At 36.4% G+C, this 25,107-nt stretch overlaps 1 protein-coding gene across 1 annotated transcript in view; it reads left to right on the top strand.

The window, feature by feature from the left end:
* The window catches only part of LOC119249825 (lipoxygenase homology domain-containing protein 1-like), a 133,703-nt gene extending 118,711 nt beyond the window's left edge, over window positions 1–14,992 (top strand). The window contains exons 9-10 of the mRNA XM_054691912.1: window positions 8,793–8,874; window positions 14,902–14,992. Coding sequence (XP_054547887.1) covers window positions 8,793–8,874; window positions 14,902–14,992 — 173 coding nt within the window. The remainder of the gene's footprint in view (window positions 1–8,792; window positions 8,875–14,901) is intronic.
* Window positions 14,993–25,107: the final 10,115 nt, after the last annotated feature.

Genomic DNA, 25,107 nt, shown 5'->3' with positions numbered 1-25,107 from the left:
CATGTGTGTATGTGTGTATGTGTGTGATCGTCATACCTACTAGGCAGTGTTTAAAATTGTATTTATCACATTTTCCTCTGGAGGTGGTTCTCTTAGTTCCCCTAAGCCACATTCTTCAGCAACCCAGCAACTTGAAAATCATCCTTGATTTTCCCCTTTCTCTCCCTTCCTTTTTCTCCTTCTGCAACTGTTAACTTAATTCTACTTCAATTAATGTCTTTTTTACCAAATCCCTTAGCACTATTAAATTCAAACAAGTTTGACTCTAGAATCTGTGCTCTTTATTGTCACAATGGAAGTACTATATCATATACCTAAAGCATTTATTGTTTTCATTCTACACCCCTATTTTTCCTTCTGCTACATTTTGAATTTTTAGAAGCCTTCTATTATATATTATTCATCTTTATTCACCCAGTGATTAGAATGGAGCTCAATAGTATAGAAGTTTAATTAATAACCATTTATTGAATGAAAGGATTTAAATCAGTGAAATTATTTTTAATCAAGCTCATTAAAAGAAGGGGGGGTGAGCTTAAGATAGTTTTTACAAGAAAGAAGCCTGTGTATTTTGGCTATAAACCGAAGAGGTCAAAAGAAGAAAAGAATGGTGACAGTATAGAGAGGGAAAACAGACATGATAAAATTAGTTGAGACTCATACAGAGGAATTTATTAGAAAGAGGCAGAAATCCACAGTGTCACAGTAGAGTGGAATGGCTTTGCATTATTTTCATGAGAGATGGAAACTTGCACTGCAATCTCCTCCTTTTGTTCCTTAAGTCTTTCCCACAAAGATTGCATGGATGTATAAAATAGGCGATGAGAATCAAGACTGTAGACTTTGTTATAAATCAGAACAGAATAGTAAGAAATCCCTGGCTTAACCAGGTTTCAGCTTAAAAATTATTCTGAAACTCCTCCTGGTGATGAGAGAAGGAAACAATGCTAGATCTAACACTGAATTCGGAAAGAGCCAGTGTTGAGGAACTATGGACAAAAATAGCAACAATAGGACAATCAAGGGATTCTTATGCAAGTAAAATGAAGTTAAGGGTTTACTTAAAGGTACTTAAAGGGACAGACTGGACATTTGAAGTGAGATGTTCTTACTAAGATAGTTGAGCTGACTTTAGAACTGAGACTTCCATAGGGGGAGGGGTAAGGGGAGAACAGATTGGGGAGCACACAGTGGACTATGGTGGGGGACTATGGGCACTTTGGTGGTGGCTAGACTAAGGTTTCTACTTCTAAAGGGGGAGACCCTGTGCTTCCAAAATGCTAACAATGATGCAAACCAATGTTTCCTCAATAAAAATATATAAAAAATTATGAAAGAAAATGGTAAACCAATTTTCCATAAACTTTTCAAATAAGCACTAGCAGGAAAAGAATAAAAAGGACAGAAGGAAAAACAAAAGTAACATTCTAACTTTAAATTGCAATTTTAAATATGTTATATAGGATTGAAATGTTTAAGAAGCTAAATTATTCATGTTGAAAAGGCTTTAGATGGAAGAAGCAACACATTTCTAAATATTGATTATCATTTTCATTGAAACCAATTAACAAAACCTGTGCAGATGTGGGAAAGATTTCAACTAAATGTTCAAGGTTTATTTTTTCTACCCATTTAAAAAAAGAGAAGCTATGTACAACATTATTCTTTTTAACTTGAACACAATTGTTATCTGTGGCTGTCTAAACACAAATAGAATAAATAGAAAGCTTCAGTAATGTCCTACATTTATAGTAATTTTTATAAAATAGAATATATAGGAATTATCTGACTATCTTTTACAAATAAAATAAACTCCTGGGCCCACCCAAGAGATTCTGATCTGGTAGGTATTGAGTCAACAGAAATATATGTGCAAATCACATAGGTGATTCTGATGCATGTGGTTCTCACACCATCTGTGAAAACAGTGTTTTCTGATGTAAGAGTTCTTTGCTGAGGGTTTGCTATGTTCCAGGCATGTTGCCAGAGACTGGACTTCTGGTGTGAACAAGATGGAAGTGGTCTTTGTCCTCATAAGCAGGATGTGGTGGGGTAGACACATCTGAAATAAGCAAGTAAAATAAAATATGATACAGTCTGAAAGTGGCCCTCAGAGTGCTTTGGACCAAGTAGCCAGGGACTGAGTCTAGTTTGGAAGAACATGAATATCTCCCCCAAGAAAAGATGAAAACATGAATGACAGCCTGTGGTTTCAGGCTAGGTTTTAGCAAGATATTTGGGAATTTTCATGAGCTTCTCTGACTGATGGGATTAGGTTATTTGAAACTCATTTAAGGATCAAGGAAATTACAATTGACCTTTTTAAAAAACAGGGATTTGGTCACTGGAACTCTGGCCTGTGGTGGTGGAAAACCATGTATAACTTATAGTTGGCTTTCTAGCCTTCCATATAAGTGGATATGCATCTTAGGATGCAATCAACTATGAATGCGGGAGCTGCAGGTAGAAAAAATAATTGCATGTAAGTGAACCAATGTTCACTATAAAAAGTTGTTTAAGGGTCAACTGTGATAACTATAACATGATTTTTAAATTCTTTAACTAAACTATCTTTCTCACATTCTGCTTATTCTTTTCAGTAAAAGAAAAATAATTACCTTGATAGTCACAGGATCTGGACTGTTTTTCTCTTTTTCAGATTTATATTATATAAAATCTGATGAATTACCACTTAGTTTGAGTCCAGAATGTCACCATTTCCAGTGAATCGACCTGTGTTTGTTTTTCCTGGTTTCTCCCTCAAAGTAACCATCCTGAATTTTGTATAATTTATTGATTTTTAAAAAAGATTTATTTATTTTTGCATTTTTGCATAGAAGAAATGGGGTATAGGCCAGAGGTGCGGGGGGCTGGGGGGTGAGAGGATTCACCAGAGACAGAGTGGGGAACACAACAGGCAGGCTGACTGAAATACACTGCTGAGGGGAGCATCAGCTTTGCTGTGCCATGTGGGTAGATCCCTGGCTGGGGATAGCACTTGTGCTGCAGAGGCTGCAGAAAGCTTCACAGTGCTGTGCTTAACCCCTTGAGCCACCAGGAGGCCCTATTTTCTTGATTTTTTAATCCTTGCTTAAAAAAAAAAAAAAAAGCTTTATGGAGGATAATTTGGATAGTTGTGTTTTGTTCATTAGAGTATGCTGTATGAAGTGTATTGGTTCTTAACTTTTTTTCATTCAAGATTAGGTTTCTGAAGTTCTTTCACTCCCTGTGTGGTGCTATACTTTATTTTCATGACTATAATAGTCTGTTGTGTGATGGCACATAAATTATTTATCTCTTGTTAATGGATAGCTGTGCCATGACAGTTGGACCCTCACAAACAAATGTCAATGAACCTTCTGATGCTTGCTTCTCAGTGCAGAGAAGCAAGCGTTCTTAGAGAATGGGGATTCCCAAACAGTGATTTGACTTCCCCTAGGAGTACTGGGAAATATCTGAAGATTATTTTTGGTTGACACCAAAAGGTGGGAGGAGGTGCAACCAGCATCTGTGTAGAGGCCTGGAATGCTGCTAAATATTCTACATTAAAAAGTTCCTCACAACAAAGAATTGTTGGGCCCCAAACGTCCATAGCACTGAGAAATGCTGATGGATGTAGCTAAAGCTACTTCAAAGACTGTAATCATAATCAACTTTATAAGATAAAGTACTTTTTTCAAAAGTGTATTGTTTTATTCTTACCTGCAGTGTATAAGAATTTACATTGTGTCGGGCCTCCCCGGTGACACAGCACTTGAGCGCTGGGCTGCGCGAAGCTGCCCACAGCCTCTACAGCACCTGTTCGATCCCCGGGCGGGCAGGCCACCAGGCGAGGGTCCCACATGGCTCGCAGGCCTCTCCTGCAGCACCCGCTGCTCCCTTCAGCAGTGTACTTCTTCGTCAGTCTGCCTGTTCTGCTCTCCGCTCTGGCTCTGGTGAATTCTTCACCCTCCCGCACTTCTGACAGTACCCAGTGCTTGTATAAATAAATAAATCTTTAAAAAAAAAAAGAATTTACATTGTGTAACATTTTCACAAATACTTGATACACCTAATTTCTGCCTTTATTTAATGTACATAAAACAATATTTTGATCTTAATTTGCATTTTCCTGATTTCATTTTTTAAGATTTATTTATTCATGCAAACAAGAAAAGGGGTACAGGCCAGATGAGTGGGAGGGTGAGAGGATTCACCAGAGACAGAGCGGAGAACAGAACAGGCAGACTGACTGAAATACACTGCTGAGGGGAGCAGCTGGACGTGACAAGTGAGGTCTGCCACGCCATGTGGTTATATCCCCCCCCACCCCCACTGGGATTGAACCCATGCTGCAGAGGCTGCACTCAACCACTTGCACCACCAGGAAGGCCCTTTCCTAATTTCTAAGAAGAGTTGGCAGTTTTTCCCTATTATTTTAGTGTCTATTGAATTTCCACTTCTGTGGAAATACATGGTGTCTATAATAGTTAGGGCTAAGACAAATATCTCTGATAAATATGCTTTCAAAAGGGTTTTGTACAAGATTGAAGCTTATTTCATGCACAATTGAGGGTTGTGATGTGAGCATCTCTTATGACTGTTCCAGTCAGCCCTTATAGATCCAGGTCCTCTCATCTCCCAGCACCATCACTGAGATGTCATCCTCTTCTGAGGGTCAGAGCTCATCACAGCACATGGAAAAGAGGGAAAGTTCTTAGGAACAATGTTCCTTAGGCAAGTGAGGTGGAAACTGCACAGGTGACTTCTGTCCCATCTTTTTACCAAGAAATTTGTCAGTTATTTATAACTGCAGACACTTGGGAAATGTGGGCTCTGACATTTCAGTATTTGAAGAAGGCAGTTATTATCATAATCTCCAGTTTGTGCTATATTTTGATGAACTGAAATTTCTTAATTTAATTAAGTTGAATTTAATAATATGGTGTTCTGATCAGCACATTTTATATTTTAGGAAAGCTTTCTCTGTCCCTAGTATAGCCTATAGAGAGATAAATGTGATATTTAGATGTTTATGCATACACATACACACACAAATATATATATATATATATATATAAATAAAATCTTCTCTTTAAGATTTAGATATTTACTCCATCTGTAGCTTATATCTGTATATGACATGAGGCTGGAATCCACTTTCAGATTTTTACATATGGATAACCAATTATGCTACCACTACTTACCCCACTCCATCTTTTTCTAAGAATACATCATCAGATAAAGCAGTCCTTGCTTTGCACCAATTTCAGTTTCAATGATTTAGCTAGATTATACAAGTCCTCCAACAACATGGTTCAAATTTTAGTTATCATGGTACATTAATTATAATTGCCAAAAGTGCACACTCTCTACAGACCACTACATAAATAACAGATCTATATCCTGATCAGTGACCAATGTCTTTACTTCTTCAAAGTCTATCAGTGATGCCTGTTGCCCATCTCTCACACAGTTCATGCGCCGAGAGCAAAGCATGTTATATTGACTCTCAGTGAAAATCTCATGAGTAATTTTACAAAAATGTATAATTCATGGGTGAAAAGTGCATGAAAGAAATAAAAAGAGATAAGGCTGGTAATGAAACTCGTATCAAACATAAATGAAGCTATCTGACTGTTGGAAGGTTGACAGGTAGGCTTAGTGAAGAGGACATAACAATACATGAGGAAAGTGGTTACAACAAAAAGAATGAACATGTCCCAGAGAAAGTGATGCTGGTAAACACTTCACATTAAGTGGAACTTTTAGAGATATTTTACTACATTGAAAACACACAGGATAAAATGTTCAAAGATACTTAAAATTTAGAAAGGACTTTGGGAAATTGCTAGAATATAAAGAGATGCTTGCTCTTTATTGTAAATTATATGATGAAAAACAGAAGGCGAACACTGATGAAAGTACACTTGATACACTTTTAAAGAAGAAATATAACTTTTAATTCTCAATGTTTCTAATATTTTAAATTACAATGTACTAAATATTAGTATTTATGTTGTGGGTTACTATGCGAAGTTCCAACAGATGGGTGCAGGCTTCCCTCCATTGGCAAGAAATTCTTGGACACCAGTTGAGTGGCTAGGATTTCAGCTCTATTCAGACACTAATTACCTGGAGATAAGCATCAGATTCCACAGGTTAAGGACTCAGTCTCTCAGGAGCTCCCTCCATTTCAGACAGCTGCAGCCCCAGGCAAGTCCTAACCAAGCTGTTGCAAATTGGAGGTTCTGTGAATCCCTCCTTAGACTTCAGGTGCCTCTTAAAAGGCCAGATTACTGTCTGTGCTTCTGGGTCAATTGATTATAAACCAGAGATTCCCAGAACCCTTTCCTGACATTTGATTAATTTTCTAGAATGGCACACAGAACTCAGGAACTCCATTTACTCACTTTATCATCAGTCTATTACAAAGGATCTTATAATATATGAATCAATATTCAAATGAAGAGAAATATAGTTTGAGGTACTGGAATAAGGAAGCATGAATCCTCATGGAGTGTGAAGCCTGTCAGGCTGCACCTGGAAATGAAAGCATTTCCTGGAAGCTCCCGTCCACTTGGCTTTTTATGGAGGTTACATTACATAGGCATGATTGATTGTATCATTGACAACTGGCAATTGAACTCAATCCATACTGCCTCCCACACTCCATGGAGATCAGGGAGATTGAACTGGAAGTTCCAATGCTCAAATCACATGCGACCAACACGTATCCTCAGTTGCTTCCTTGGTGTCACCTCATTGATGTAGCAAAAACTGCCTTTAACATGTTCAACACTTAGGAAATTCCAAGACTTTGGGGGAAGAGTATCTATGAGCCAGGAATTGCAGATAAAGACCCCATATGCATGAGAAATATATATATGTATATTTTACACAAACAATATATGCAGTCCTTGCTCTTCGAAGAGCTCTTGATGAAGCCATGCCAAACAACACTAATAATCAAGAGGGAAACATTCAATTGTTTAACATTTTTTTCTAAAACATCAAAAGTTCTCTTACTGTTATATACATGAAAATAAAAAATCAACTGTGATATTATTACTAATAGGAATTATATATATTTGGTCATTCAAATATATAAATATATGTGCCATTCAAATATATATATATATATTCCTGAGTTCTATATGCCACCTGAATGATCGAATATATATAATTTCTATAAATGACACACAAATAACCAAATATATATAATTCCTATAAATCATAATAGCACAATGTTGATTTTTTATTTTCTTATATATATATATACATATATATAACAGTAAGAGAATTTTTGACATTTTAGAAAAAATTTTTAACAATTGAATAATTATAACTTTCCCTCTTAGTTATTAAGATTGTTTGGCAAAGGGCTTCCCTAGAGGCCTAGGAGTTAAGTCTCATTGCTATCACCACTATGGTCTGAGTTCCATCCCCAACCCGGAGCTAACTCACATGGTGCAGCAGACCTCTCCTGTCTCACCCCCTGCTCCCCTCAGCAGTGTATTTCAGTAGATCTGCCTGTTCTGCTCCTCACTGTGTCTCTGGTGAATCCCCTCATACCCCCTCTACCCCCACACCTCTGGCCTACACCCTGGTTCCTCTTCTCAGAAATTAAAAAAAAAAAATTACCTGAAAATGATTGGCATGGCTTTAGCATGAGTTCTTCACAGAGCAAGAATTGCCTGTATCAAGTTAGTGTAAAAATGTACATCAATGACAAGTCTTTCTCTCTGTTACTTAAGTCAGTTTATCTATACCAGAACCAATTCTGTATTTTCTTAATTGGCATAGATATGTAATAAATTTTGATAGTGGTAGGATAAGTCTCCTGCTTCATGTGAATTCAGGAATTCTGTGATATTTTTGGGGTTTACTCATCCACATACATACAGTTTATCATATGCTTGTCAATTTTTTTTATAAAACCATATTAAGAATTTTATTTAATTACATTAAAGTTTTAGGTTAGTTTAAGAGAAACTGAATCTCTATAATTTCTCCCTACCCATGATATGGGCTAGCCATTTATTTATGTTTTCTCTATTGATTCTTTAAGTTTAGATTTATTCCAAATTCTTAAATATCCATAATAATTGAACATTGTAATTTTTGTAGAATTGTGCTTCTTATCTGTTCCTTTTTACTCGATAGCAATATAATGGCTTTTTGTATATTTATTATACAACTATCCATTTTTCTTATGTCTCTCTTAATTGCACTATTTTCTAGTACTTCTATGTGTTTTTAATTTAGACAGTCACTTTTTCTGTAAATAATGTCAGTTCTGTTTCTTTCCAACACATTATTTTGCATTCTCTTTCTACCCTCCTTCCTTCTCCTTTTCTTTCTTTTTTTTTTCCTTTAATGCATTGACAAGCACAGTAATCCTTGATAACTTCTAAATTCTCTCCTTTAACAATGATGATTATAACTTTGCATCATTATTCAAACATATCAATTTTTTATAAATAATACAGTGACATGTATTTATATAAATGTACTTCTCTCTTGATTCTTGGCTTTTAAATACTTTTGTTTTTTAAGAATTTAATCTAAAGTTTGTATTCCTGTGAGGGAATATTTTCTTTTTCTCTTCTTTTACTATACTGAGTAAATTAGGTTGCTCACTCATGCTTACATCTCGCTCTTGGTGTAATTTAGACGTGCATATTTTTGTACACAAATTGCCTGACAAGTATACTTTAAAAAGAACATTTGACAAGTCTATGAATAAAATCACAATACTTGTATATTTTATGCTAAAGAGTCAAAGTGATCTCCTTCATTAATTTATATAGGTAATGGATGGTTTCTTGAGAGTATTGTCGTCAAATCTGAAGAGGAAGATGGCAATCAAGAAGTGCTGTTTTCATGCAACAGGTATGCTGTTACTTAATGTCATATTATGCAAATGTATGCTCCCCTTTATCCAGTTCATTCCAGCTGTGTCATTGGCACACCTCTTCCCATCTGTGTAGTCATATCATCCTCCCCTTTAAATTCAGAGGAGAGGGACTTCTTTTAGGAGACTATTTTTTTACCAACTCTAGTCATTCTCTCTTTATTTGAAATATGTAATATTTTCTCATCTGGAGTAAGCATGCTGAAATGGAAAGAAAACTGGATTATGACTTAGAAAAGAGGTTCTTGATACTACCTGCTGGTTCTGCAAACAAGGGCAAATGTGGGTACTATTTTCTATTTCTCTGGGGTTCAATGTCCTTACATGTAAAGCAGAAAATTTTTTATTCTTCCTAGTTTATTTGAATCATTTAGTATCAAATGAAGTTATGTGTGGATTTTAAAGCATTATTCTAATGTGGTAGATTTAATATAAATTAAAAGAATCAAATTGCAAGGGGAGCTCTATATAGCAGTGAATCACTTAAACCCTCTGACCATCAGTTTTCAAAAGTGACTAAATTTCAAAAATGATTAAATCAAATATACTTACATTATCAGGTTATTATGCAAAGAAAAAACAAACCAAATATGCCTTAAAACAGAGGGCACAAAAATAGAAATTAGCTTCCCTCCATTACTAATTAATCTATAGAATATATTGATTTATTTCATTTAGCTGTACAAATAGTAATTTGTATCATATGAAGTAGTAGCATAGACAAGTGATCCAGCTCTAAGGGCATAAGGTGGCTGCCTGGAAAAAATTAGTGGATATTGTTGGGGTACAGTTTAACGAGGTTAAAAACTAAGCCACCCTGCCTTGCCTAGCAGGCAGCTTTGGGAGGCTTAAATAGATAAGGGAATTGATAAGGGACAGGCCATAAGACCAACCACTGTGGACAGAAAAAGTGAGCCCAGCTCCAGGAATGCAGATGTCGAGGCCAGGACATGTTTCTGTCTAAAGCCAGTGCCCAAAACTAGACATCCTAGCAGATAACTGGTGCAAACTGGAGCCATAAGTTAGAAAGCCTGAAAACAGTATAAAAGAGAACCCAAACCTTAAAAAACAATCCAAAAGATCAATGAAACCAAAAGTTGGTTCTTTGAAAAAATAAACAAAATAGACAAACCTCTAGCCAGGCTCACAAAGAAAAAATGGGAGAAAACACATATAAATAGGATTATAAATGAAAGAGGAGAAATCACAACAGACTCAGTAGAAATCAAAAGAATAATCAGAGATTACTATGAACACTTACATGCAAACAAATTCAACAACCTAGAAGAGATGGACAAATTCCTAAAACAATATAATCATCCAAAGCTGGACAAAGAAGAAATAGAACACCTAAACAGACCAATTACAAGCAGCAAAATTGAGGCAGTAATCAAAGCACTCCCCAAAAACAAAAGCCCAGACCCAGATGGCTTCACAAATGAAGTCTACCAAATGTTCAGCAGTGTATTATTGCCTATTCTACACAAATGCTTTCAAAAAATTGAAAAAGAAGGAATACTACCAAATACATTCTACAAATCCAACATTACACCAATACCAAAACCAAACACAACATATAAAAAGAAAATTACAGGCAAATCTTCCTAATGAACACTGATGCAAAAATCCTCAGCAAAATCCTTGCCAACAGAATCCAACAATGCATCAAAGGGATAATACACCACGATCAAGTGGGATTCATCCCAGGGGCACAAGGATGGTTCAAGATACTAAAATCGATCAGTGTAATTTAACACATCAACAAAAATAAAAATAAAAACCATACGATCATATCAATAGATGCTGAGAAAGCATTCGACAAAGTCTAACATCCATTTATGATGAAGGCCTTTGAAATTCTAGGGATAGAAGGAATATAACTTAACATAATAAAAGCCATATATGACAAACCCACTGCCAATATTATTTTCAATGGCAAAAAGCTGAATGCCTTTCCTTTAAGATCAGGAAACAGACAAGGATGTTCTCTCTCACCACTGCTCTTCAATATAATACTGGAGGTCCTACCTAGGGCAATAAGACAAGAGAAAGACATACAAGGAATCCAAATAGGGAAAAAAGAAGTAAAACTATCACTATTTGCAGATGATATGATAATATACATAGAGAACCCTAAAGACTCCACAGAAAAACTACTCAAAATAATCAACAAGTTCAGTAAAGTAGCAGGATACAAAATCAACACACAAAAGTCAGTAGCCTTCCTATACATGAACAATCAATCTGAAGATGAAGCAATCAAGAAAACCATTCTTTTTATAATTGAAACAAAAAAATCAAATACTTGGGAATAAACCTAAAAAAAGAAGTGAAAGACCTATACAAAGAAAATTATAAAACACTGTTAAAAGAAATAGAAGAAGACACATAGAAATGGAAAGACATCCCCTGTTCATGGATTGGAAGAATTAACATCATCAAAATGGCCATCCTACCAAAAGCAAATACATATTCAATGCTATTCCAATAAAAATCTCAATGATATTGTTCAAAGAAATAGAACAAATACTGATGAAATTCATATGGAACCACAAAAAAACACAAATAGCCAAAGCCCTACTGATGAAAACAAAGGAGAAAAGAGGTAACACACTTTAAAACTTTAAGCTATACTATAAAGCCATAATAATTAAAACAGTTTATTATTGCCACAAAATCAGACACACAGACCAATGGAACTGAATAGAGAGCCCAGAAGTAAAACCACACTTACATGGACAACTGATCTTTGACAAAGGAGTAAAGAACATGCAATGGAACATTGACAGTTTATTCAATAAATGGTGCTGGAAAACTGGACAACTACATGCAAAAAAAAAAAAAAATGGAACTAGACCACTACCTCTCACCGTGCACAAATATCAACTCAAAATGGATGAAAGAATTGGACATAAGACCTGAAACCATAAAATATATAGAAGAAAATATAGGCAAAACACTGCAAGACATACATCATAATAATATCTTTAAAGACTCATCACCCAAAGCAGTGATAGTGAAGGCAAAGATAAACACCTGGGATTACATCAAACTGAAAAGCTTCTGTACAGCTAAAGAGACATTAACTGAAACAGAGAGACACCTCACTGATTGGGAAAAAAATCTTTGCACTCCATTCAACGGATAAGGGACAAATCACATAGATATACAAAGAACTCACGCGACTCAATATTAACAATCCAGTCAAGAAATGGGCAGAAGAACTTAAAAGACTCATCTCCCAAGAGGAAATGCAAATGGCCAACAGGCATATGAAAAAATGTTCAACATCCCTTATTATCAGGGAAATGCAAATCAAAACCAAATTGAGATACCATCTTACACCAGTAAGAATGGCACATACCAAAAAACAAGAAACAGCAAATGTTGGCGAGGATGTGGTGAAAGGGAACTTACCTAAATTGCTGGTGGGAGTGCAAACTGGTCCAACAGTATGGAAAGCTGTCTGGAGATTCCTCAGTCAACTACAAATGGAGCTACCATACAACCTGGCAATTCCTCTCCTAGGGATCTATTCCAAAGGACACAAAATGATTGATTCAAAAGACCACCTGTACCCCTATGTTTATTGCAGCAATATTTACAATAGGTAAAACCAGGAAACAACTGAAATGCTCCAAAATAGATGACTGGATCAAGGAGATGTGGTATATATACACAATGGAATATTATTTGGCAATCAAAAAGATAAACTCATGCCATTTGCAGCAACATGGATGGAGCAAGAAGGAATTATGTTCAGTGAAATAAGCCAGAAGGAAAAATAAAAATATCAAATGGTTTCACTTATAGCAGGAATATAGGTGAACCAAATAAGACATAGTGTAAAAAAATAATAATGGTACAAAACACAACAGAGCAAGAACAGACAATTATAAATCAGAGACATCCTGCAAGGGAGGAGGCTGGAGAGGGATCAGAAGGAGGGAGGGAGGAGCACAGGGGACTGAGGTGATGGTACATGGGTGCATTGGTGAAGGAAACTATGGGGACTATACCTGAGGAGGTGAGGGAAGCAAATATTGTTTAAAAATGCACAATGATGTAGAAAATAAGAAAAATTAATTAAAAAATTTTAAAAAAGAGCACCCATATCCTTCTTTAGTTTCAGACTCCTCCAGTCAGACAGCTGCTTCATCAAGCAGTTTATTTCAATAAATCCGCCTTCTCTGTTCTCTACTCTGTCTCTGGTGAATTCTTTGTTCGCCCTGTGTCCAGCCTCACTCCAATATTTCTCCCCACTGCAGACATCTCTGTGATTCAAACGTTAACAGCTTATGATAGAGATGTATATATGAGCTCAGATGCCAAGGTAGTTGTCTATGTGATTAAGAATTTGTGCCTTGTGCTTATTCATCCATTTGTTCACATGGAAGTATTATGTGTCTCATTATTTAGGCACAATACCAAGTCCTGGATATATATATAATGATAAAAAATAAAATACTCCATCTTCAAAGTAATCCCACTTGGTGATAAGATAGAGCAGAGGGATATGGTACTAAAGGAAACCACAGAGTTGAGAGTGTTCTGAGTTTAACAGGTGTCCTACAGTCTCCCCCTTACATAAGTCAGAAGCACATGGTTTACATGTGGATTACACATGGGAGAAGCACATGGGTTACAAACGTTCTGTATGAGGAAAATGCAAACATTTCTCTATTATGTTTGTTTTCTTAAAGCACTTCCATTTTAATAACGTGTATCATAGTAGTTATGGCCATTTTAACACTGAAGCTCTGGAAAGATAATCTATATATGTATATATATATATTTTTTTTTTTTGCAAGAAGGCTTTTAATTCATTAATGGGGAGTGAAGAGAGCAAAGATCAAAGATTTTCAGGACTAGATACGAATTACAACTCTTTCTCTGACAAGTACTGGGATCCTCAGTTTATTCTTATTTAAAATAGCAACACCACCACCTATGGGTTGAGGATTCCACACAATATACATAAATTACCTGCAAAAATGTCTTGAAATTATTGGAAATAATTGGAAATGTTGATAAATGCTATACATGGTGGAAGGAGTAAGGATCTCTCTGAACTCACTTTTAAAAAGGCTCTAATCCATTTCCTAAGAGTTCTAGCCTCATGACATAGCATTTCCCAAACTATTTCAATGTATAGATTTGGGGGTGTGGGCATAAACATTCAGACTCATTTTAGTAATATATGTTTTTTTAAATATTTATGCATACAAGAACTGGGGTGTAGGCCAGAGGTTCAGGGGGTGAGAGGAGTCACCAGAGACAGAGTGGGGAACAGAACAGGCAGACTGACTGAAATATACTGCTGAGGGGAGGAATGGGTGAGGCAGGAGAGGTCTTCTGTGCCATGTCGGTAGCTCCCTGGCTGGCAGGGAATTGAATTCGTGCTACAGTGCCTGGCAGTAGCTTGATAGTACTGTCTGTAACCCCTGCACCAACAGGAAGGCCCAGTAATATATCTTAATTTTTATATTGATTACATGTTGAAATGACCATCTTTTAAATTTATTAAAATGAAAAATACTGAAATTAATTTTACCTTTTCTTTTTTACTTTTTGAGAGTTTTATGTATTTTTAGATTACTGTTCCTAGAATTTGAAGTTCACATCACTTTATACACTATACAGTCACATGAGAGAATTAAAGAGTTCTGCACAGAAAATTCCAAATGAGAAATTTTACTGATTTTAAGCTTTATCAGAATATTTATAATGTTACCACAGTATGTTTCTAAAAGCCAATATTTTAGGATAAATCAATGTAACCTTGCAACTTGAGCAGGAGATAAAGATTTGCTTAAGATGCAAGATAAGAAGTTGCACTTCTAAAAATAATGTGGTGTGACTTGAAATCTTAAATGCTTTCTAACTTTACTGTGCTTCTCCCTGCAGACTTCTTTAAATCCTTGTGTGTTTTATCTTCCATTCTACAGGGTGTGCCTTCTTTAAATACTCTCTCATATTAATTATCTTCCCTCTTTCTATGGCAGATGGCTAGATGAGTACCAAGATGACGGAAAGACCGAGAGGGAATTGCTTGTGCAAGATGGCAAGGGTGTTCCAGGAAGTCTGGATCTTTGAGCCCTGACACTGCCCACTTGGGTCTGTCTCTCCACAGTGCATCAAAGGCTAATGAGCGGAGTGTTCTTACTGGAGTAAACCTGGGGAATATCAGCCTGTGCTGGACTCATGAACTGTTTTGAAAATTTCAAAATTGGGGAGAAACATCAACCAACACTTGACCAAGATCAGTTTATAATCTCTGGGGTGCACATATTATTTATTCTTCTTGTTCTTCTCATTTTGTCTTTCAGAAAATCTGATACTTGCTAAGTTTACTGCAATGTTTAGATAGTCTTAGTGGAAAGTAACTGAAGAAGAACATCACATCTGATTAATGAGAAATACTTCTATACAATATATGTTGATTTAAAAATGGAAGGCATTCTTAGATAATGTCATGTGTCTGTTAGTATGTAAAGAAGCAAATTTAAAAAGGAAACAATCAGTTGTATTAAATTGTGTCCCCAGGCCCTTCATGCTGGTCCTTGCAGACTCAGTCTTTAGGGAGCTGGTCACTGGGACTTCAGTAGACAGCAGCAGAGTGTCATGCAGGAAAACATTTGGTGGTGACTTCTGCCATCCATTAGCCACTGCCCCCAGGTAGCCTCAAATACTTGTCAACTTGGTGCCAGAGGCAACGTTTTCCAATCCTTCCAATTCATATGTGAGATAAAACCCATTTGTCTGAGTAGGAGATACGATGGAATGGTTTTGATGCCAGAGTCTGTATTTAAATCCTTATTCTGTCGTATTTTTCAGAAGAGGAGAAAGACTTGGAGAAACTTGACAAGTTCAAAGGCTGAAGCATATAGGTAAGCAGGATTTGAACCCAGGTAGCCTGACTCCAGCCACATGTGTACACACGGCAACCTCTTAGCTATGACCTGTGTGTTTTTATCCCATGAAATCAATAGGAGACCGCAAAGAGTCAAATCTCACTCAATACCCCTAAGGCTTCTGCTATATGCAGGAACCACCTGACCATTGTAAGCTTAATATTTTTTCCTGTTGAATATCTTTAAATCAGGTAGTTTGAACAGAGAGGAAGCTTAGCCTTGTCCTAAATCATATTCAAAATATTTGTGTAATCACTGATTTGACATATCATCACATTTTCCCTAAAACACATTAAAATGAGTCTATAGCACAAAAAATTTAGACTATATGCTACCTTAAATTATCTCCTAATATCCAGTAGGTCTGGCTTATAATGATCAGTAAATATTTCAGTAAATTAAAGCTGCTAAAAAAAAAAATTAAAGCTGCTATCACCATGGTTTTCCTTTCATGAATCTGCAACAAATGACTAATCCAGTCCCAACATCTGAAAACACATCAAAATATAGCTTCAGTGATTTGAAGTTAAAATAGTTTTTTTTTTTAATAAAGTGACCAAAAGTTGGGTGAGTCACCTTGACCTGTGTGATGCTTACTGCATTGTTCCCTGCACAAAGCTGATACTGAATAAACACACTCTTTAATTAAGCAAATGTTTGTTAAGCATCTCCTTTGCGCTAGGGCCAGAGTTAGGTACTGGGTGTAATCTGGCAAACAGCAGAGTTATTTTCCTGCACTCAGAGGGCCTTATGTCCTGGTGGGGACCTGAGCGAATAATGCAAGACTGAGCACAAATCAGTACCACTTGTGGCTAAATTGCAAGCCCTTTGGAGGAAGAGATCATTTTTGCTTCTCTTCGTGTATTTAGTTCTTGGCCTGCTTCCTGACTTATAGCAAGTGCTGTGTTTCTATTAAATGCATGAATCATCCTTGTTACAGTACAATACACCTTTTAAATAAGAATATTAAATTTTACCTGATTCAGCTCCTATTTGTGTGAAATAAGTATTCACATGTAATTATACTCAATTCCTATATTTTTACAAACTTTTCTACAACATTATATTTAAATTCTGAACATACTCCTGCCTCCTGTCCCGCTATCACACAGAATGGAGTTGGATGTTTTACAGTTCTATTTAGTGGCATATTTTCAATCCTTCTCTTGAGGGGAGAAGTTGTGTTAATAATGATTCGATCCATTTTTTTGTGGATTATTGTCTGGTTCCTTTATAAAGTGACTATACTCTGGAAACTGGAAAAGGACAGAGAAGACATATTTATTTCTGGCTTTTATGAGAAGGGAAAAATTGTTAAGAGAGTACATAGTACAAAGAAGGCAAATAGATTCTTAATGTTCAGATTGGGTAGAAAGAAATGTTGTGTTTTTCTTGTAGAGAAAATAATACAACCCCCTACCCAGGAACTTGCCTTGCTTATTCCTTGAAAATGTTGGAGATAAGAGAAAAGAACAAAATCAAGGACCTGAAAGAGTATGCGTTTCATTCATGGAGTAACACAACTGTCTGGTACAATTCCAGTATCTGTGTTTGCTTATACCTCAGAACAAGCAAACTGGAGTGAAGATCTTTTATGTAATGGGGTAAATCCTCCATTTTAACCATCAAATTATTTTAATGATACAAAGGTGAGGTGTATGGCCTGCAGGTTCTCATATGTTTTCATAACAAATCTCTCAAAAGAACTAGGTAAATATTTAGGTGACACACCTTCTTTGTGATTCTAGGAAAAACAGTATCCTGAAAAGTTAAGTCAATTAAGCCTTCCTTAACAGATAGAAAGGCCTTCAAAAAAAAAAAAAAACAAAACAAAACAGTGATAAGTTTATGCCCTAGCTATCAGGGTTAATATTTTTGAATGGTTTCATTTTCAGTTACTTTTAGAAGCAAAGGTCCACTGCAAAAGAAAGATTTCTTCAAGCTGATGTTTTAGAAATGGAGATTATTTTAATTCTTTCAGGCAAAGGAGGATAATATACTAATATAATCAGTTGAGAAATTAATGTTTTGTTTCTGTTATCACAGAGTCTAAAGATCGCTGATATATCACTAACTTTCTTGAGATATTTCTATGCCTCTATGGCAAAGCCTGAAGAGAACCCATTAAACTAGTGAGTTTATAAACATGCAGCACTTTGATTATAGGTCGATGTTAATATTTGCAAGATCAGCTCTTCCAATTGAGATGTTACAAATACGCCATATACAAAGTGTTTAACCATGTTGTTTTGTTTCCTTGGAAGGTCCTTTCCTTTTTACATGGAAAACTACTCGTTTTCTGAGAATAAACTGAAGGTTTCAGCATGAGTCTGAAACTAGCCACCCACCTATATTCGTTGTTTCCAAATCACCTTGTCCTTCCTCTCTAATTACAATTATCATTCTCACAGCAGAACTGTATCATAGTTCACAAACACAAAAGTATGACAAATATTACTCTTTTTCTTATCCATGTGCCAGCGGATGTCTGGCTCCAAGCCTCTGTCACACAGACTGGTAGAAAATTCCTACTCAAGTATTGCGTGTTCTCCTTCCAAGAGCAACAGAATCCTACAGGTTCAAACTCTGTTTGAAAAGGGAGGAAAGTGCTTTTCTTCCCCAGTTTGTCACGGTCATTGTTCCTGCTAAAATGTTTTCTCTTTCTGCTCCCAGGAAACGCATGTAGTACTAGAATTCTTGGCAATTTGGAAACCTGAGTGCTAGGACCCCCCTTTCTGGACTGCGACAGCCTCTCCCAGGAAGTCTCTATCTCCTTGGGGTTTCTTACCAAAATGACACATGTCAAAAGAATCCATTGTTCTGGGGCCCACAGACTTCTTTTTTTTTTTTCCCGGCAAAGGAAAGTTTCTTGTTCTTACTCTGTTGATTCCCTCTCTGCCCTCCACCACAACCAGCAAAACTCCTTTCTACATTATGGCTTTTATAGAAAATAGGACTTTGTTCCCAGAATGAATGTGATGGTGACAGAGAAAAGACTCTCCCTTCTCTTCTAATATATGATTTCTATTTTATGAAAGTATTGGACAGTGAAAACCTATAAACTTTTTAAATACATTGGAGGGTCTGCCAAAAGCAGATGAAACAGAAAATTGAAGGGCCAGACTGTGGCAAATCTTAGAAAATGTCAACAAAATTCCATTTCTATAGGGTGTATAACACACCAGGACACACAAAACTCCGTTTTTTATTTATAACCAGGAACAGACACCTATGTGAAGTGTGGCAGGTAAAGAGGAGGACTGAGATCAGGCAGGGACCGTGCCTAGGATGATTGAATAGTGAATGTCCCCATCACTATACCTCAAAGAATCCCCACAGCAATATATCAAGGAAATTGAATGGTGCACTGTCAAAACAAAACTAAGCCCTAAACAAAAATAAATAAGCAGTAATGAGTATCAACAGAAATAACAGGTAGCAAACAGAGTTACAAAGCCTTGAGATACTGGAACTGTCAGCACAGATAATAAAAACACCTATAGTTCCACAGTCACAAAAATAAACAACAGTTTCAAAATATCCACCGGAGTAGAAATCTGTAAAATTAATCTGGTATATTTAACAGAGCATCCACATAAGTCTTGTAGAAACTAAAAAATGCAATGCTTAAAATGTGAAACTAAGTATGCAAATTTAAAGCAAATTAGACTCAGCTGAAGTCTTCGCTAGAATATAGGAAAGAAATAATTTTCTAGAAAGCATCAGAAAAAGAGATGATATGTATGGATGTGGCCTAAGAGATTTTGAGAAACATTAAAAGAAATCTACATGCTAGAGTGAACAGTAAAAACTGCCTAATACCAAAAACATAATGAGCATTTAACAGCAGAATAAGATAAAGTGAGTTTATCTTCAGAGAAATTATAATAATCTAGATTTCTCCAGACAGGGAAAACATATTTCCAGAACAATGTCAAAATGAAGACATTTCAAACACAAAACATGCATGCGCACATGCGCGCACATGCGCGCGCGCACACACACGAATTGTAAGAATTTGTCCCTACTTCCTCACTAAAGTAAATTTTTAAGCAGATGATTCAGGCAGAGGTAAAGTGATTCCAGATGGAAGGATTGAAAATAAGAAGGAATGACCATCACAGAAAGTGGTAAATATGTAGAGAAATCCAAAACAAGATTGACTGCATACATACAATAGCATTGGGTAAACAATAAAATAAGATAGAATTAAAACAAGCAACAACAAATAACGAGTAAGACTATAAATTGGTGGCAAAAACGAAGCACTGTATTATAAAAGTCCTTTTGTTATTTAGAAGGAGAATAAAGTTGTTAGATTAAGTACATATGCTTGGTTGAATTTCTAGTGTAACCACTGAAAGAAAAAAACAGGATAAAATTTCCAACCAACTATAGTTAGTTTAAAATGTTTAGTTGAGCAGGAATATATCATATTGTTATGTGTTGCTTAGCAATGTTTCAGTCAGAGATGTACCATATAGGTGACAGTGCAATAGGCTGTATACCCACAAGCCTGAGTTTGTAGTAGGCTATAATACCTAGGCTTGTTAAAATATTTTTTTAAAGATTTATTTATTTATTTATACAAGCACTGGGTACAGTCAGAAGCGCGGGAGGGTGAGAGAATTCACCAGAGCCAGAGCTGGGAACAGAACTGGCAGACTGATGATACACTGCTGAGGGGAGCAGCGGGCAGCAGGAGAGGTCTGTGCGCCATGTGGGACCCTCGCTCAGTGGCCAGGGCACTGAGGCTGTGGGCAGCCTCGCAACCCAGCGCGCAACTGTTGCACCACAGGGGAGGCCCATAGGCTTGTTAAATCGTACTGTGACATTCACTTAAAGACAAAATCACTTAGCAATGCTTTTCTCAAATGTATCCCCATCATCAACTTGTTACCAGGCAGGGTGAGGGGCACCCTGCAACACCCCAAACCTGCTTGCTCTAAATAGGTTCTGCCATCGACCACATCAAGACAAAATATACCCTAGTGCATAAGGCCTTTAATGGAAAGGAACTTTAATATGATTAGTGTCTAATAAATAAATGAGAAGAGAAAGACAAATAATACAGTTTCCAAATCAAACACCCAAAGTTACCCATCCCCTAGTGGGTAAATGTTCAGCCAAACAAGGTTGGCCCAAAGCAGAGCTGCTGAAGCCCAAAAGCTTTCCACAAGTCTAAGGCACCTTTCTGGTAGGGACCATAGAAAAGGGGCAAAAGGAGCCAGACAAGTCTGGAAGGAAAAGAACAAAATCAAAATAAAGATAAATACTGCCACTGTTAACCTCCCCATGGCTGTGTCACTCAGTTCTATTTCGAGTATCTCCTTCCATGTCCCCCACATACCTGGTACAAGTCCAAGGCTGAAAAGCAAGCACAGTCTTTATGTCTCCCTGCTCCATATGCATTCTCCAGGTCTCCTTCTTGCTCTCCTTATTTCTCCCAATCTCCTCTCCAGCTACTCCTCCTCCCTGCTTAGCATCACCCTGATGGCGCAGGAAAACTGGAATCTCCCCTTTCCCTGTTACAGTATGGTAGATCCACTTTTAATATTTTGAGAAACCTCAATACTATTTTCCAGAGGTACTGGACCCTTTTATATTCCTACCAACAATGTCCTTTTTGCTACATCCTTGCCAACACTTGTTATTTCTGGTCTTTTTGATAAGGTCCATTCTGAGAGGTGTGGGGTAGTATCTCATTGTTGTTTTGATTTGCATTTCCTTGATGATGCATGATGATGAGCTTTATTCATGTGCCTATTAACCATCTAAATTTCTTCCTTGGTGAGGTATATGTTTAGTTCTTCTGCCTATCTTTTTATTTATTTTTTGATTTGGTTAATTGTGTTTTGTTGAGTTGTGTGAGTTCTTTACATGTTTTGGATATCAAAATATGTCCATATTGTCCAGTATTGTCCAATAAGTGATGTGCAATTATTTTCTCCAATTAAGTAGGGTGTCTTTTTGTTTAACTAATAGTTTATTTCACTGTGTAGAAGCTTTTTAGTTTGATGTAATCCCCTTTTTAAATGTTTGTTTTTGCTTTTCTTACCACTGGAGAATAGTACACAAAGTTGTCACTGAAGCCAATGTCCCTGGAGTGTTTTACCTTTATTCCCTACAATATATTTTATAGTTTCAGATCTTATTTCCATGTCTTTAATCCATTTTGAGTTAATTTTTGCATAAAGAGTGATATAATAATCTTGTTTCATTCTTCTGCAAGTGGCTGTCCATTTCCCAACACCATTTGTTGAAAAGAATTACCTTTGTTCTGGGTATACTCTTGGCTTCTTTGTTGTAGATAAACTGTCCATAGATATATGGGTTTATTTCTGACTATCAATTATACTCCATGAGTCTGTACATCTGCTTTTGCTTCAGTACCTTACCATTTTAATTACTATAGCTTTATCATATGGTTTGAGGTCTGGGAATGTAATGTTACCACTCTTCCTCTTTTTTCTTTATGTCTTTTAATTTTTATATTTCCCATACAACTGCAACCCCCTTATTTTGACCCCAATCCTCCTCCCCCCCCAATAGTGTGTCTCTGGTTTATAGTTGTTTTTCGATTTTGATATTTTCTTTCTTATAGTTATTCTTTTTCCTGGTCCCTTATTTAGGTTTTCTAGATTCCTGCTATGAGTGAGACCATCTGGTATTTTTCTTTTTCTTTCTGGCTTATTTCGCTGAGCATGATCCCTTCCAGCTCCATCCATGTTGTTGCAAATGGCATGAGTTTATCTTTTTTGATTGCTGAGTAATATTCCATTGTGTATATGTATCACATCTTCTTGATCCAGTCATCTATTTTTGGGCATGGGTTTTTGTCAGGGTTTTTTGGCAATTTGGGGTCTTTTGTGATTTCATATGAATTTCACTGTTTGTTCTATTTCTTTGAAAAATGCCAAGGAGTCTTGATAGTAATTTCGTTGCATTTGTAGATTGTTTTGGGTAGTATAACCATATTCACAATTTTTGTTCTTCCAATTCATAGCAGGCTATCTTTCCTTTTCTTTGTGTCTTCTATTTCTTTTACAGTGTCTTATAGTTTTCATTGTATTTCATTCTTTCACCTCCTTTGTTAAGTTTACTCATAGGTATTTAATTTTTTTGTTGAACTGTGAATGGGATTGTTTCCTGGATTTCTTCGTCTTCAAACTTGTTGCTTACATATAGAAACACAACTGACTTTTAGCAAACTGATTTTGTTCTCTCATTTTATTGATTTTAGTGGCATCTTTAGGGTTTCTATGTATTATTATACATCTGAAAATGAAGGTTTTACTTCTTTCCCATTTTGGATAATTTTTATAGCTTTCTCTTGCCCAATTGCTCTAACTAGGATTTCCAATACTATGTTGAATAGTGGTGATGAGAGTGGACATTCTTGTTTTATACCATATCATAAACAAAAAACTTTCAGTTTTTAACAATGGGTATGATGTTGCCTATGAGTTTGCCATGTGTTGTTTTTACATCAATGAATGTTCCATAGCTCCCATTTTTTTAGTGTTTTTTAAATATAAATGGATTCTGAATTTTATCAAATCATTCTCTGCATCTTTTGATATAATCATATGATTTTTAACTTTCCTTTTGTTAATGTGATGGTCTAGAAGCCCCACCTGGCAAAACCTTTCTGTGATATGGCTGTTTGTTCCTTTACCTTGGAGCTAGACAGACTCCCTTACTTGAAGCCTCTTTATGAACACAAGCAGAATTCACAAGTGGGCATGAGGGGAAATAGTTGACATGTTTCTGACCTCTGAGAAGCTCATTATCTAGAAGTCCAGTTCACTTCAGAAAATTCTCTGCTTGGAATAAACCTGGCAATGCTGAGCTTTCATCAAAAATGGAGTGCCTGTGCTAGTACTTTGTGAGCACAGACAGAAGTAATAAGCAGGCAGGCAAGGGAGCAGTGGGTATGTCCCTAATCTCTAGGAAGCACATTGTTTAGAAACCCACTGTGGAAAAGTCTATGCATGTGATATGCAACATGGCAGTCCTAAACAAGGCATGATGAATACCAAGTTCGTGGGGGCCTCCTGTAGTTTCTCAGTAAGTGCAGACTGTAAGTTATGTAGGTCAGAGAGGAGGGGTAGTGAGAATCTTCCTTTGCTTCCCAGGCTGGTCACAGATATTCCTGGGAGCCCAGAGACCATAGTGGTGATGACTGGTTTGCTCTCTCTACTGCCAAATCCAACCCAGATTCTGATCCTGGTTATTCCTAAGGAAAGTAATGACTGAAGGATCTTGTCTGTCTGCCATCTTCTTCCCTCCATCATGACTATAATTTCAAATTAATAATTTGGGTTAATGATATGGGGTCAAATTATATGAAGCACACATAAACATAAGCACTTATTAAAACACACATATTAAATAACATTGGGGAATTTTAATACATACTTCTCTTGGTAATTGAAAGAATAAGTGAAAAAAAATTGCTAAGGATATGTGAGATTTAAATGAGTTGAATAAAAAGGACCTAGTATAGATACAAAAACTATCCAACAAATCCCAAATGCACATTATTTTCAGATATACATGGATCATTGTAAATATTGAGTTGGGCAATAAACAACAATAAAAGTGGATTACTACACATACATCAGTAAACATGAATGAATTTCACAAATACAATGTTGAATAAAATGGGCAAGAAACATATAAATGTGATTCCATCTGTATGAAATTTAAGAGCAAACAAAACATTCTGTATATGCTGACTAATTCAGGTGTTTATTTAAAGTCTGGAAATGGTTACCAAAATAGTCAGGAAAATGGTGATCTCTGAGATTGGAGGCTAAGTCCAGGAGGGTCTTGCAAACACTTGGCACCATTCTTGTATGGACCTTTTTTTTTAAAAAAAAATAAAATATTTATTTATTTATTTTATACAAGAACCGGAGTACAGGACAGATGCATGGGAGGTTGAGAGGGTTCACCAGAGACAGATTAGGGACAGAGCAGGCAGACTGACTAAATACACTGCTGAAGGGAGCAGCTGGACGCAACAGGAGAGGTCTGCTGCATCATGTGGGATCCTCCCCGGCTAACTGGCCGGGATTGACCCGGAGCTGCAGAGGCTGCAGACAGCTTCACAGCGCTGCGCTCAACTGCCTGCACCACCAGGGGAGGCCCTTGTATGGACCTTTTATGATGGTTACAGGATATGGATTTTATTATTCTTTATACTTTCATATATGTTTTGTGGTAAAATTTAAGCCATGGAAATTTTACCCTGCTAGCCATTTTTCAGTGAATTAAGTACACTCAGATTCA

This window comes from Talpa occidentalis, unplaced genomic scaffold (assembly GCF_014898055.3).
Source record: "Talpa occidentalis isolate TD23 unplaced genomic scaffold, MPIMG_talOcc4v2.1, whole genome shotgun sequence".
Classification (NCBI taxonomy): Eukaryota; Metazoa; Chordata; class Mammalia; order Eulipotyphla; family Talpidae; genus Talpa; species Talpa occidentalis.
This window is presented reverse-complemented; position numbering and strand designations above follow the sequence as displayed.